At 35.2% G+C, this 15,404-nt stretch overlaps 1 protein-coding gene across 2 annotated transcripts in view; it reads left to right on the top strand.

Annotated features, from left to right (window-relative positions):
• LOC121727093 (zinc finger protein Gfi-1b) overlaps positions 1-15,404 on the top strand; it is a 63,528-nt gene that overhangs the window by 25,702 nt on the left and 22,422 nt on the right. For both annotated transcript variants that reach the window (XM_042114779.1, XM_042114772.1), the window contains exon 2: positions 941-1,054. In XM_042114779.1, coding sequence (XP_041970713.1) covers positions 941-1,054 — 114 coding nt within the window. The remainder of the gene's footprint in view (positions 1-940; positions 1,055-15,404) is intronic.

Here is a 15,404-nt window from a genome sequence, read left to right as displayed (position 1 = left end):
CAATTTTTGTGTGAGCAAATTGCTCATAGCGCGCCTTCTCACGGGTTAAAGTGACACAAAGTTCGCCGGGACAGCTAGTGTTTGATATAAGCAGCCTGAGTCAAAGAACGTAACTGCATGTTGCACAAAAAAATAAATACTGTAGATTATCTTTTGGATGATGATGATATTTTTGAAATTAATAAAGATGTTAAATTTATTTTCATTAATTTGACAGTGTTATATCTGTAAATGTAATTACAAGCAATTAGACCAGATAAGGAGGAATTACACATGTTATCGAGTGTGGAACGCCGTGATTACAGAAACTTCTTATCGTTTACAAATCGTGTCCAATTTTCACTTCCAATAACATGTTTTTAGGAATCGTAAATAGGTTACTTGGTATTTTAGGTGTCATTTCATCAAAATTTAAGAATCGGCGTTGGTTGCAATTAAGAATGTCTCTGAACTCTATGTATTTAATCTTTTGTGATTATATAAAGGAACCAAAACCCTCAAAGAATAACAATATTGTTTTCTGATTTCTCAGTCAATATTAATAAAATAGTACTTAGAGTTCAATTTTTATTTGATATTGTTAAGTAAGTGTAAGTTATCTAACATAATAATTATAGAACCTACTAATAATAAAAACTAGGAAAAGTAACTCCGTCAAAAATCATGTTCTACAATACTTGTCAAAAATGTGTACAATTTTCAATACATTTGCCATAGTTAGGTGGCCTTCAGCGGTATCAGGCTGACGTTGTACATGACATTTCGAAATGAACCAAAACGCTAATAGTATGGGAGTTACGTTTCCTTAGTTTTTATTACTCGTAGTATAGAACATTCGATATTTTGTTGATAAGATTTAACAATATTAAAAATTTTGTTTCTCTTTTTGGGAACATAATGCCAAACTGCAGTGATTACTAATGGTATTCTTCTTTCTCAGGTCTCTCAGCCAGTGAAGCTCTTCGTAATGGTCTGTCTCTATGGGGAGCACCTTCTAGACCGGAGCCCCGGCTCGCATCATCACCACCGCAACATCCTGAATATACTGCTAGAGGTAAGAAAAGTCGCTATAGTCAAAAAGATAGTGGAACTACATAGTACACTGTCAATATGAGTTTTATGAGACGTCTCATAGTTTTACTATAGTAGAAGGACTTATAGTAGAAAGTCTCTTTCATAGTGAATCAGTTCAATATCTACATTCTACATATTGCAATTTCCGGGCCTCTAAGGGCCAACCCACACGTACCACAACCACACCACGTGGTCGGGCGTATATTTCGTATTGTAAATGAACTGGACCATTCACACGTACCACATTTTGCAGTCGTTGTCGACCACTTGTGTGATACAGACCACATCGCAACCACGGCCGACCACATTGCAACCACGGCCGACCACAGGGCAACCACATCGCAACCACTGCCGACCGCATCGCAACCACAACGTCGCGTCGATACAATGACCGCCCGCGCTCCCCCCCCCCCCCCCCCCTCCGTTTCATTGACTTTTGTCGCTACCACAACGCAACTACAAAAAGCTGCAGCGACACCTGCATTCACACGTAACCACAGATCGACGACTTTTTTTTATGAAATAAGGGGGCAAACGAGTAAACGGGTCACCAAGGGTCCGGGGTCCACGGGTCCAAGTGTGGACCCCGGACTGGTCAGTGGGATCGACGGAGCTTCGCCCTTCCCAAGAATTCACATATTACAGCGTTAGGAGGACACGGTCCTGGCGATTCCACTAGCTGGCATCAGGTAGATTCGACACAGAACGATTATTATATTATATATTATTTGATGAAATTTAAACTCTTCCAAAGTTAGTATTTACTGTTAGGTAGGTACATAGGTAATCTAGCTTTATAGCACTATCTCATGGCCATATTTCTGCTACGTAAATTACTATCAAAACCCCATAAAATATCTGTTAGAATTTCCAATAACGCGCCACACCAAATCCCACGGCTTCAGATTTGGACATATCTTATCGCCTGGCGAAATTACGTTTGTTTTATGATTCTGATTTGCCGGCGGCGGCGACAAAGCGCGATAGCGAGCGTTTATACTTGTAATTCATGTATCGAACACAAATTTCGATATCGCTGGTAATGGTAGTGGTGACAAAAAAATCATCTACATAAAATTCCAAAAATATCTGGTGTCTATCACACCAAGTTCTAGCTCATAGAACCTACTAGTTCTATGAGCTAGAACTTGGAAGAATATATGCCGCGTGTCTAGATAAAAATATTGCTGACAATAATATTGCTACGTGAGAGTCTATAATATGTGAACTGAACCTAAAGCCTTTAATAATAATAATCATTTATTTCAATATGTAAACCGACGATAAACGATAAACGTTTGTCGGTTCATTATATTTCAAATTATAACGTGGATTAATTTGTGATGATAAAGAGATTAACTGCTTAAATGTTGTAGTAACATTGGTGTGGATCAAAACAATATCGCGCATGAAAACTTTGTTTTGTTGACACTAAGTTTTTTTAAGATATTAGTAGATATTTTTTTGATTTTATGCTGTTCAAGCCTATGATCACGTTATTCTTTTGAATGCTTTGTGAATAGTGATGATGTTTGACATATTATTAAGTTCGTTTTATGCGAACGCTACATCGCCCTCCTCTTGTAAATCCGTTTTGGACATATGTTCCCGTGTAAGTAAACATTAGTTTACAAGATAACCTATCTCATCAGTTTCGTTCTGACTCGGACTTTACTCGTGTCTTTGGTTCAGATGTCTAATTCTGTAATAAATTATTTTTTAGGTTTTACTTTTTATATACTAGATATTAAGTTTTACTTCAGAGTGTGGTTTGTTTTGAGGTCTGGTGGTTTAAAGATGTGTGAGGTTAACATTAATGCTACTTCATATATTTTACATACATATTATTTTATTTATGTAGTAACATTGCATGCTTTGAACACTTATAATCTAATAATATTCTATATACAAGTAATATGGCATGTAAATTTTATTATATTCCTATTTCCTAGTTACTTTATTATTTTACATCTATACTTTTATAAAAATACATAATAATTATAATTTTGTCATGTTTTCTATATTTATACACCCTCTAATTTACTTATTATTTTTTTATTTCTCTTATCATAGATGGTAGTAAAGAATAACAAATTGTTCACAGTAGGCCTTTTTAATGCAGGATCATTGGGAACCAAGCACGATGAATTTATTGCCATGATGGACCGTTTATCGGTAGATATTATGGCCATAAACGAAACCTGGCTAAGGCAGGGGGAAGATGGCAGAGCGCCAATAGTCCCTGGGTATCGCCTTCGTCATCGCCCACGACCTACTAACATAAGGGATGGTCGTGGAGGTGGTGTTGGGTTTTTTGTCAGGCAAGGTATCAATGCGCGACTGATTCCCAATCCTGAAACGCCTTCCGTGGAGCAAATGTGGCTTAGCCTCAAAATAAATAAGCATAAAATTGCAGTAGGTACCGCATATAGACCGCCATGGATGGACGCTAACCTGTTTATTGATGCCATAACACAATCCTGGTGCTCTCTAGCGCTGTATGATCATATCATCTTATTAGGGGATTTTAACATCAATATGCTTAACCCGTTAGACAGTAAATCTAAACTGCTCTCACAGTTCTTGGACTCTCTACATATTGAACAAGTTGTCACTGAACCTACACATTTTACAGATCATTCAGAATCCCTAATTGACGTTATTTGTACTAATGTATCGGCACGTACTGTTATGGTCAGTCGCATACCTGATCTGGGAAACCACGCAGTTGTCACAGCACAGTTCAGCTTCAAGAAGCCTAAGTTTTCGCCTTTTATTAGCTCTTATAGACCATTCAAGGACATTCTGTTGGACGTTTTTTCTCAAGATTTGGAAAGAATTGATTGGGGATACTTGGAAGGTATGAATGATATAGATGAGATAGTTACGGAATTCAACAGACTGCTCACCTTACTTTTTGACCTGCATGCTCCCTTAAAACAAGTTAAAATTAAAAGGCAATCTACACCATGGCTGACTGAGACTGTTAAAGAAATGATGGAGTTAAGAGATAGAAGTTTTTCAAAATGGAAGGCAACTAAAAATACTGTCCACAAAAAAGCTTATAAAGACTTAAAATCTTTAGTTATTTCGGCCATACACTGTGAAAAGCGTGCTTATTTTAATAAAAATATTAACAGTAATATTAACAAACCAAAAGTTTTGTGGAAAAATATTAAAAATAATTTAAACTTAGCTAAAACTAATGATAATTTTTTACCTAACTCGTGCAATGATCCTAATACTCTTAATCAACATTTTCTTAATATTCCTAGACTACCCTTAGAATGCTCTTCTCTACAATCATACTTTGAGTCTCATTCAGCTAGTAATTCCAAATTTTGTTTTGCTCCTGTAACTGAAAATGCAGTTTTAAAAATCATCCAGAGTATCAAGTCGAATGCCACTGGTACAGATAACATTTCATTGCAGATGCTAAACTTAACTCTTCCTAACACCCTGAAAACTATCACCTACATTGTAAATAAATCTTTACAATCCTCTACGTTTCCCTCGTGCTGGAAAACAGCTTTAATTAAACCTATCCCTAAAAGTCCCAATCCATCCTCACCCCAAGATCTTCGCCCAATTAGCATTTTGCCTTGTCTATCTAAAATAGTAGAAAAGGCAGTATACAACCAAGTCATTAACTACCTTGAGACTAACCAAATTTTACCGAAGTATCAGTCTGGTTTTCGACGTAAGCACAGCACTGTGACAGCTTTGTTGGACGTTCTGGACAATGTCATCACGGCTCAAGACCAAGGCATGGGCACCATCTTAGTATTGCTTGACTACTCCAGGGCGTTTGAAACAATTAGTATTCCTCTCCTCCTATCTAAGCTGTCTTACTATGGTTTTGAGCCCTCAGTCATCGATTGGTTCCGCAGCTACCTGACTAATAGATTACAAAAGGTAGAAATAACTGACAGCAATGGTAGCAAGGTGTACTCAGAATCTTGTGATGTTCCAAGAGGAGTCCCACAGGGATCGATCCTAGGCCCGTTGCTTTTTATACTTTTTAGTGCCGACTTATCCAAAAACATAGCTCATTGTAGGTATCACATGTATGCAGATGACACCCAAGTCTACATCAGTTTTTTTCCAAAGGACATGCCTGAAGCTTTAAAAAAACTAAATGACGACCTTCAACATGTCGGAGAATGGTCGAACTCAAGTGGGTTAGTCTTAAATCCAAAGAAGTCAAAGTTTATAGTTCTGGGCTCCAAAAAACAGGTGGCAGATATCTTGGGTAAGCATCCAACTATTATGGTGTCTGGACAGCGAATTGAGCAGGTTAGTACAGCACGCAATCTAGGAGTGGTATTTGACTCGCACCTTAAATTTGAGCAACACATGTTAGAGGTTACTAGGGGCTGTTTTTACCGCCTCAAAATGCTGTACAAGTACCGGCCTTACCTGTCTGAGGAGCTCAGAATTAAGCTATGCGAAACATTAGTACTGTCGAAGCTGAACTATGCAGACACTGTCATAGGTAATAATCTGTTAGCCAGGACAGAGAAACTTGTACAAAGAGTCCAGAATGCATGTGTGCGTTTCTGCTTTACTGTTCCTCCTCGTGCCCATGTTACACCTTATATTAATAATGCTAACCTCCTTAAAATGAAAGCACGTAGAAAACTGCATTTTGCCGTACTTCTTTTTGACATTATAAGCACCCAAACTCCTTCCTACTTGTATGAGAAATTATCCTGGGCAAGTGAGGTTAACACTCGTACAAGAGCCTCTCGGTACCGCATTTTGACACCACAGCATAGAACGGCCACATTTCGAGGATCTTTTAAGTATGCGGCCTCTCGCTGTTGGAACAACCTCCCACCTCCTCTCCGGGCGCTGAAAACCAAAAAAACCTTTAGTTTACATTACAGACGTCACTTACTTTCTATTCAACGGGCAATGGTAAATACCTGAGGTGTATGCACCACTTGTATGTAGTGAAGGTTGTCGAACTGCGTGAGGCACATAACGATATCCAGTAATGGTCAGTCGCTTTTCTCGGTGTCTTGTTTATTATGTCAATTGTCACTACTACACTCGTAACTGCTCAAGACCTTATATTATTATTTATACTTCCACACCTAAGTATTACATGTAATATGTTTATACTTATAACTTATTATTTTCTAATATTGCCACGTCAATAACCACGTTTTACGCAGTATAACCTCATTGTTTTACGCAGATGTCAAACCGCCATGATTATTTATTTATTTTATTGTTCTTTTTCTTTCGTCCTGTCAAATCTGATTTTTTTATTTTTTATATCATCTTAAATGTAAAAGCCAACAGCACATAAAAAGTAAGTCGATATTAATATCTTAAGATTATTTAGTTGTATTTTATTTAATGTATATATAGTCTGTCAAGTAAGTGAGGAGGTTGAGGGGTGGCGGCATCGTGGTGTCATCCCTTTCTAATCAATCTAAAAAAAGGGATGACACTACGATGTTGCCACTTTTTAACTTTTAATTTTAATTTTTAATTTTTTTAATTTTATTTTTTATTTCTTCACTTTCTTGACTTTAGTTCCATGTCAATTTCTGTACGTTTTACTGTTTAGTTTATTAGTATTGTGAAGCCACTCATTGGCCCCCGCAGAATATCAGTGCAGCGGGCTCGCTTGCTGCGTTTGCTGAGCTGGGGCCAATTTTTGGCATCACACAGCATTGTAATAATATTTATAGATATACTTATATATACTTACTGTTTGTGACTAGATCATAATAACTGTACCACTGAATACTGTTTAATTATTATGATGTTTCGTGTGATGCTGGAAATAAAAGTATTCTTATTCTTATTCTTATTCTTATCTCGGTATGGCTTGTCTAAATCAATACGTTTCTACGAATCGCTTAGGTGCTTGGCCCTAGTAACTATCGTCATCATTGGTGGACATTTAAAATTAGTATCACCTGTTTTAATGTTTTCATTTGGGCTTTTGGTGATGTTTGGTCTTACTTTTGGACGATTTCCATCATTAATCATTTCCTGGATTGTAGGAATTAGAAAATAATGATAATCGCAAATACCGCGCCACGCACACTCAATCATGCCTTTGTTTCAATTTGAACAAGGTAGCCGATCAATCAGGGGGTAACATTCGTGCTCCATGTCCAACTGTCAATATTTGCCAAGTGGCCGCGGCACGACATGGGTCTGTTGCCCTGTTTACCCTATGTTTGGCCGTGTTTGCCCCATGTTTGGCCGTGTTTACCCTATTATTCATTTTGTTTGGTTGCGGCGGAGACGTCGCGTGACTTTCGGCCATGACAGTGGTCGTCGTGAATTCAGATCGTCCGCTAGATAGCACTTAAAACAATTGCTTTGATGTTTACTCTGCAACGAGGTTGGCGGTCAAATCAAGGCAGTGACTAAGTTACTTCTAGTACTTTACCGACTGCAGCAGATAGAGATTATGTTTTTCGATTGAATTTCATTTCATTGGCACGACCCCTTGTCAAATCGTTGAGCGTGAGTGGTATGAATCTTCCTAGTGGTGAAGGTGATAGTGCAGGTGAGGCTGATATGCTGGTTGTTATTATATGACTAGTGCTATGATGTTAGCTAAATTACTTTAGCCGGCCAGACGACTATCAAAATATCTTTTAGCTTTAATTCATTATTGAGCTAGGAGCAGTGTTCTAAGCTAGCAACAACAGATGTTAGGACTTTTTAGTTGTACTTTTATGATTATTGTAATCACGTTTACAAGCCTAATAAAGATAAGCCTATCTTAATACTTGAATTTTGCAGCAGTTTTATTATTCTTGATAGTTTATACCAAGAAGAATAAAACTGCTGCAAAATTCATCTTTCGAAATGTAATGATGACCATAATTTTATTTTACAATATTTCTGTTCCTCCGTTTATCTAAATTCGAAACGTTGTTGTCGGCAGTAGATTGAATTGTAGTGATGATGCTAAAATTAAAATTTGGAAGGATATCGAAGGCAATAATAGCCAAATCTTTTTATTATGCTCGTATTAACCTACTTTGATTAACAATGGTAATAAGACAATTAAGAGCATTCGGTACGGCCATAATCACAAATCTAAGCATACCTCGTCACAATTAATAAAGTACAATTTAATCTCAAAGGCGCCGACATTTCGTCAATGTTTGCCGACCGAGTACCCTGGTAAAGTCATATCCGCTGGATTATAAATCTTACTACGCCGTGATAAGGTTGCCCAATTAATTTCCAACACGTGGCGGTAAGTTGGCGAGCGACGACATTCAAGCTATTGTTTCAGCAAATAATTCGTAGAAACATTCGTAGAGAAATCGGGACGCAAACACGCTGGAATATGCTTTCGTTGATGAGGAAATAGTGGAGAATGATGCTATTGTTGCCTTTCGCTTAAATCCAAGAGATACACTTTGGGAAATATGTTATGTATGTATTTGTAACTTGGGTCAAATAGTACTTCTTTACTATTGATGAACCTTCTGTTAAAAGAGATTCATTCATAAATCCAATTTTGAAACTCCAATTAAATATTTATGAGGATGAGTGAAGATCATCCAATTTTGGCTTTTGTTGGTTTATTCTTCTAAGTTGTTCCAAAATTTCGTGCACACTTTGCAAAGTATGCATACTGCATAGTGTGCATTATACCCTGATGACTGCGATGTGTTCAGTTACACTCCTATCACAAAATTTTTGTCGTCTTTTCCCAAATTATACAATATCACATCAAAAACACACTTTTTCATAACGTTTTTGAGTTCCGTTATCAAGCCATAAATGATTTTAGGGATTTAGTGTGTCGATAACGTGTATGATGTCGCGGGCGTGGTTCCGTAATCCCTCAGATCTCGCCGCCTAAGCCCTGATTTATCTCTCTGTCACTCTCATGACGATATCTGAGATGGACTTATCTAGATTCTAGATCATTTCCAGGTGTTCCTAACCGTCAACTCCCAAAATTTGGTGATGGTGGTCGGTTAATTTAAAAGTACATAAAGTAAATTTTATAGTTACATTTTTAGTAGCCAAATGTGTGCACCTCCTTCCTCCTTTTTTCAATTTACCAGTGGGAAGGATATTCCGACACGACTGGCTAGATTATTGTAATTTTTATGTCTTCAGGTTACTTTTCTATAAATTCTAAAATTCTTTAAAAAAGGTGTAAGTATAAATAAGAAAAAAAGGTGTGAAACGTTGGAATAAGCAATCAAGCAATAATATTATTATTTAAATGACGCCCGAAACTCCGTTGCACCAAAATTCGTTTATCGCGCGGAAACTGTACATTTTTTCGGAATAAAGAGTATCCGATGTCCTTTCTCGGGACACAAAGTATCACTAGACCAAGCAGCAAAATTAGTTAAGGGCGCGACTAACCCTAAAGTGTCGATTTTATAATTAATTTTTATACTTGAAAATAAGCCCCGAATTGTTTCATTTTCTAAAATTAGATACTACATTATATTTCCGAGAATTCGATCTGAGCAAAAACACGATATCTTAAAATTTTCTCGATTGAAAAAAATCATAAAGATGCATCTAATTTTCATGAATATTTCCTTTATTGCCATAACCATTTTAACACATTGTATAAAATTCTATCAATATGAGATCGACCTAGCAGATTTAAAAATGTTGTATTTTTATCGAGTTATTGAGAAAAAACTAATTTGGCGATGAATCCGCGTCGTTCTTTTTCATCTGGCATATGAAAGACGGGCGTGAGTCGTGAGTGTGAAGAGAGAAGGACGATGTTTGATTTTTGGGGTTAGTCGCCCTCTTAAGGCGGGGATTAATCTCAATCCAAAACGATAACCTTGAGCACAACCAAAGACCAAGCGTATACGCATCGCAATAAGATTCATTTTAGCTTAGCATAAAACTGTAGTTACTCGGGCGGATCTTCTCTATTTTTCATGTTTTTTTAAATATCTTTGGAAATAAACATTAAGAAACAATATCATTTCAGTGTTGCATTAAATTTAAAAATCATAAGTGTGCGGCACTTCACCGGTCATAAACAAGTGTTTTCGTGGGTTTATCTTTTGGGGGATTTAGTATTTATTTCGTAATAAATACGTAGATATTATACACGCACCTACTGCTCGCCTCGTCCGATCGCGTAAATACAGAATGCCATAAAGATAAGATACAATATTTAATCTAACGAAAAACCTTCAAAATACAGCTTTGATTAATGGAACTAAAAGATTAACAGAAGAAATCCCACCTGATTAGCCCTGAAGTTTGAGATTATTATTTGAGGGTTCCGTACAAAAATAATAATTTTTAAAATTTTAGCAATTAAAAATTTAATCGACGTTTTCGGTTTCAGGTTTTTCATTGGTTTTAGGGCTGACCAAATAGAACAGCACTAGATATACAAACTTATTTGGACAAGTATTAGAATTTTGGACCTCTTGGTACAGTAATATGTACCCTACTAATTATATATTCTGTGCTCTTGGTTACAATGGTTACACATTCACTCTAATCACTTGGTGCTTCTGTGGGTCTTAAGAAGTCTTTTATTTCTAAAGTCGGTTATTTAAATGGTGATTATGTTACTTACAAGTTACAACAATAAAAACAAAATGTCGTCGTCATATTTTATGATCGAGATTTCGCTAATCCTCCGATAAATAGGATCTGTGGTAATACAACTGATAGCACGCGGAATAATAACATTTGATTTATACATTCCGCCTACGCCTACGTGGACGAACAAATAATAGGAATAACAAATTAAATTGAAAATGATGAGCGGTCAAACGAAATGTAGAATGTAGAAATTATGTAAAACTTGTTAGATCAAAATATTGCGCAATCATAAATATATTTTAGTTCTTTGTAGTTAACAAAGAACTAAAATATATTGATGATTGCACAATGTGACCCTGGGCCTAGAGACAAGTGTCAAGCGATTATTGTAAACGCCAACAAAATGTATGCGATTTGACATTAATATTCGCTAACGAAGCGATGACTTATGTCAAATCGCATACATTTTGTTGGCGTTTACGATAATCGCTTGCCACTTGTCTAGTAGGGTACATTTAGTTGGTATCGAAACTATGTTCTCCAACGGACGTACCTAACAAGGTTTATCCGAATCGTTTCTGCATTATCAGCTTAATATAAAGAGTTCAAACAGTCAGACTGACACATTCACTTTCGAATGTATTATATTAGTATTTTAATATCTATAAGTTATAACAATGCAACTAACAAAATTATAAATAATTTACCAACCAGGTAAAACCATAAAGTTAATATACCTAGCGGAATATATTAACTTTATGGGTAAAACACATACTACTAGATCGATGTATCTAAAATTATCTAGACACGTCGTCGTAATACAAATTTTGCATTAATATTTAAATGAAATAAAATTTATTTAAAAGTTTCATCTATTTCTCGGGAGTCTTTCCTTAATTTAGATCCTATATTGAATGTAATATTTCAGAACCTCCAGACAGTAACAACTAATATCAAAACTAATTCACTTCTTCGCTCTAGCCCCTGATTTACTATCTCAATACATCTTTTTAGTATTTGAAATGAGATTCTAGCATGTAACATCATAAAACAGGGCACCGAGGCATGTTTATTAAACTTTCGTCACCCCCGGCTGCATGACTAGCATATCTCTAATAAAGTGATTAATTATGTCCATAATTATACCGAACCATGTGGGCTAATAAAAAGCCCATCAATGATTTATACAAAATACCCTCACTTTGTTACTTCGTTAATTTAAAAATTATTTGATTTTAGAAGAAAGTTTTAGTTTTTGGAAATACTTTGGTTCTTGGTGTGGATTTTTTCATGTTAATTGTATTGTTATAAATGTACGGTATCTTGTGTACAATAAGTTGTTAAAATAAATAAATAAGATAAAAGTAGAGTAAAAATAAGTAAATTTAAAGCCTATGTTATTGTTGACTTCTTTACTGCAAGCAATTATTATTGACTTCTCGTTCAGGTAGAACTGAAGATAATAAAGTGGAATAATCAGACACATATTGAATGTGATAAAATCATTAGCCTGTGGTGCAAACCCAGGCCTTAAAATTTAGGTACTTACCTAAATAATTTATACTGAGATAACATAATATTATTTAATATTATTTTCAAGCAAATTACGATGAATAATATGTTTAACTTTCATTGTTAAAAACTAAAGTAAGTTAAAATATTCAACAATATTTGTTATAATAAATATAAGGTTGTTAATTTTTTTTATATTTAAATAACAAAATAAATATTGTTATAGGTACTTAATATAAAAAAATATTAAAAAATTATAGAAAAACCTGTAAGTATATTATTATAATCGTATTCACATATAACTTATTTAAATTTCTATTCATAAACTAGTGGAAACTTGTAATTGTCATTCCAAATTCTTAAGTGAGTAATTAATTTTATTGTTTATATGCTGTAAGTTTTCCAAATAAAATAGAAATATTAATTGTTATCAATTAATATTTTATTACTTACCCCATTTTAGTTCAGCAAAGTTTCTCCATCATAATATTATTGTAAATTGTAATGCCAGTGGCGGCGTCAGACATTGCAATGTGGGCGCGACTAATAATTAAAATTGCATTAGCTGGACAAACAGCCGCCTAACGACGCTAATGTTGCCACTGGAAAAATGCACTTTAATACCGACTATCTGCATTATTATAAACTTAGTACTCTACATAGCTGTTTTGCTGTACTTGTTAGTTGCGAAAATGCAAAACTACTTAATTCTGCAATCCAACCAAAATTATTATAATTATTATTGTTGTTCTAGATTATTAATTTTGAGGATGAGGAGAATGTTCGTCAAAAATTTAAGACTCCATAATATAATGTCTATAATCTATATATTTTATATTTGACATTACCATAAGCCGGTCCTAAATAATATGGCAACACACCGTATCATACTCTAACTTATATTCCTTCTAAGAAAAAAAAAAAACGCCTCCGTGGTCTAGTGGTATAGAGCGCGGCTCTTGACTCGGAGGTCGTGGGTTCAATTCCCGCGTTGGAAACATGTTATTTCCAAGTTTGGTTAGGACAATGCAGGCTGATCACCTGATTGTCTGACAAGTAAGATGATCCATGCGTCGGATGGGCATGTAAAAAGTCGGTCCTGCGCCTGATCTCTCGCCAGTCGTGTCGGTCTTCCGTCCCACTGGGTTATGAGAGTAAAGGATAATAGAGAGTGCTCTTGTGTACTGCGCACATACTTGGGCACTATAAAATTACTCCTGCGTAACTGGCCTGGTTTCAATGAAACCGGCCACCGTCACCGAAACCGGTGTGGGAGCTATTATTCCTTGTAACAAAATCCAATAGTTACTTAGATTAAATATTAACAAAAATTTAATTTAATTCGTTTTTATTATCGTAACTGGAAAATCCCATACCTACACGTTGCACCGATTAATCTTTATCAAAGTGTTGAATATTTATTACTTAATTATTTTATTATTAACATTTTGTTACTTTATATTATAATACTAGCTACTTGACCGAGCTGTGCTCGGTATTCGATAAAACACGAATAAAATGACATTTTCTAAAAATGATTCCTAGATAGATCGATTTATCGTCTCCGAAACCCCTATATACTAAATTTCATGAAAATCGTTGGAGCCGATTCCAAGATTCCAATTATATATACAGTACAAGAATAAGATAAAGGCCGTGCTCCCTCACCGGGAGCATTCGCTTGTATTGCAAATTTGCAACGTTACAGAGTCGAGCATGACATCCGTTAGGGAGAAGAACCGATCATTACAATGCGCATCTTGTAATGATACAATCCCTACGTTCCAGATGACGTTGAAACGCTAACGCTCAAGACTGTAGTTATTCCCGTTCCACTAGCATGTGAGCGTCAGTGATACGAACCCAAGTGGAACGGATTATGGATCGTTTTGAGCGTTTTGAGAAAAGTTTAAAAAAAGAACTATAATTTTTTTTTTATACATAGGTACATTGAACCGAACTTGGATATTACGATCCTTTTCTTCAAGTCGTAAATAAAAGTAATTGTTTATAGTTACATTTATTTTACAAATAAAATACATAATATTATATTTGTTTCGTTTTTAGTATTACATTTTTTCATATTTTAATATAGTTAAACTTTTATTACTTAAGTATATGTATTTGAGTTTTCACATTGAATCATATTTTAATAACAAAACCACATACGTTGAATATTGACTATTGTCACATATTATAAACGTTAGGTAACAATACCGCGTAATGCTTAGTCAAGTACGAGGTCAACAGGTATAGGAGAGATGAAAATTAGTATTATATTTTATAAGAAATCATATTTTGACCTTTCATTTAAAACAATTTATTTTCCAATCAAAATATTTCATTAAATGTTATTTCATTTAATATACATATTTCAATTAAAATATTATTTGCAATGAAATAATATAAAGTTTTTTGTCTCTACTCTGTCGTGAAAACTTTCCGAACATGGCTTTCGCGATATAGTTACGTTAAAATTAAAAAAAAAAACTAGAACGCCCACTTTGACCCATCTTCGTCAAGGGTCGTTTTGAGCGAAAATGATGACGTCATGAGTGACGTCATAGCCGCGATTTAGACGACCCCGGTCGCCAAAGGGAACGGCAGAAGGGGACGTTTTGAGCGTTTTGGTCAAAATTAACGTCATCTGGAACGCAGCCAATGTGTAATATCTTGATACAACTTGTAACATCAATGGTACGTGACAGTGAAGTCTGCTATGTAATGCTCAAAGTCGAATCCAAAAATGTTACATTACACCTTAATGCTCGCTCGCTCGCACCATTATTTAATTTATAACATTTTATTTTTATTATGACACTAACTACTGTTAGATTTGAAACTTATAAAAATACTAGGTGTCCCGGCAAACGTTTCTTTGTCATATAAAGTATTTCGCCCGTATTCTTTTATTGAAGTGACTAAATAAGTATGGCAACGTCCATCGCTATCCCGTCGCACAAACAATGGTCACCGCCAGTCTCGAATTGTAATTATTTACTATTATTTAATCAACAAATGCACTCAATCATATAAAAGGTACCCAGTAGCCGATTCTCAGACCCACTGAATATGCATATAAAATTTGGTTAAAATTAGTAAAGCCGTTTCGGAGGAGTACGCGGCCTAACATTGTGACACGAGAATTTTATATATAAGAAGATAAATGATAATATTGGTACAAAAAATAGGCACACAATAATATAATCACTATTTTTGTAAATAATCTGACAAATTGGTCCTTCGAGTTAGAGTTTATTTAAAAATCCCCAAACTCAAAT

The sequence above is a fragment of the Aricia agestis genome, chromosome 1, assembly GCF_905147365.1.
Source record: "Aricia agestis chromosome 1, ilAriAges1.1, whole genome shotgun sequence".
Lineage (NCBI taxonomy): Eukaryota > Metazoa > Arthropoda > Insecta > Lepidoptera > Lycaenidae > Aricia > Aricia agestis.
This window is presented reverse-complemented; position numbering and strand designations above follow the sequence as displayed.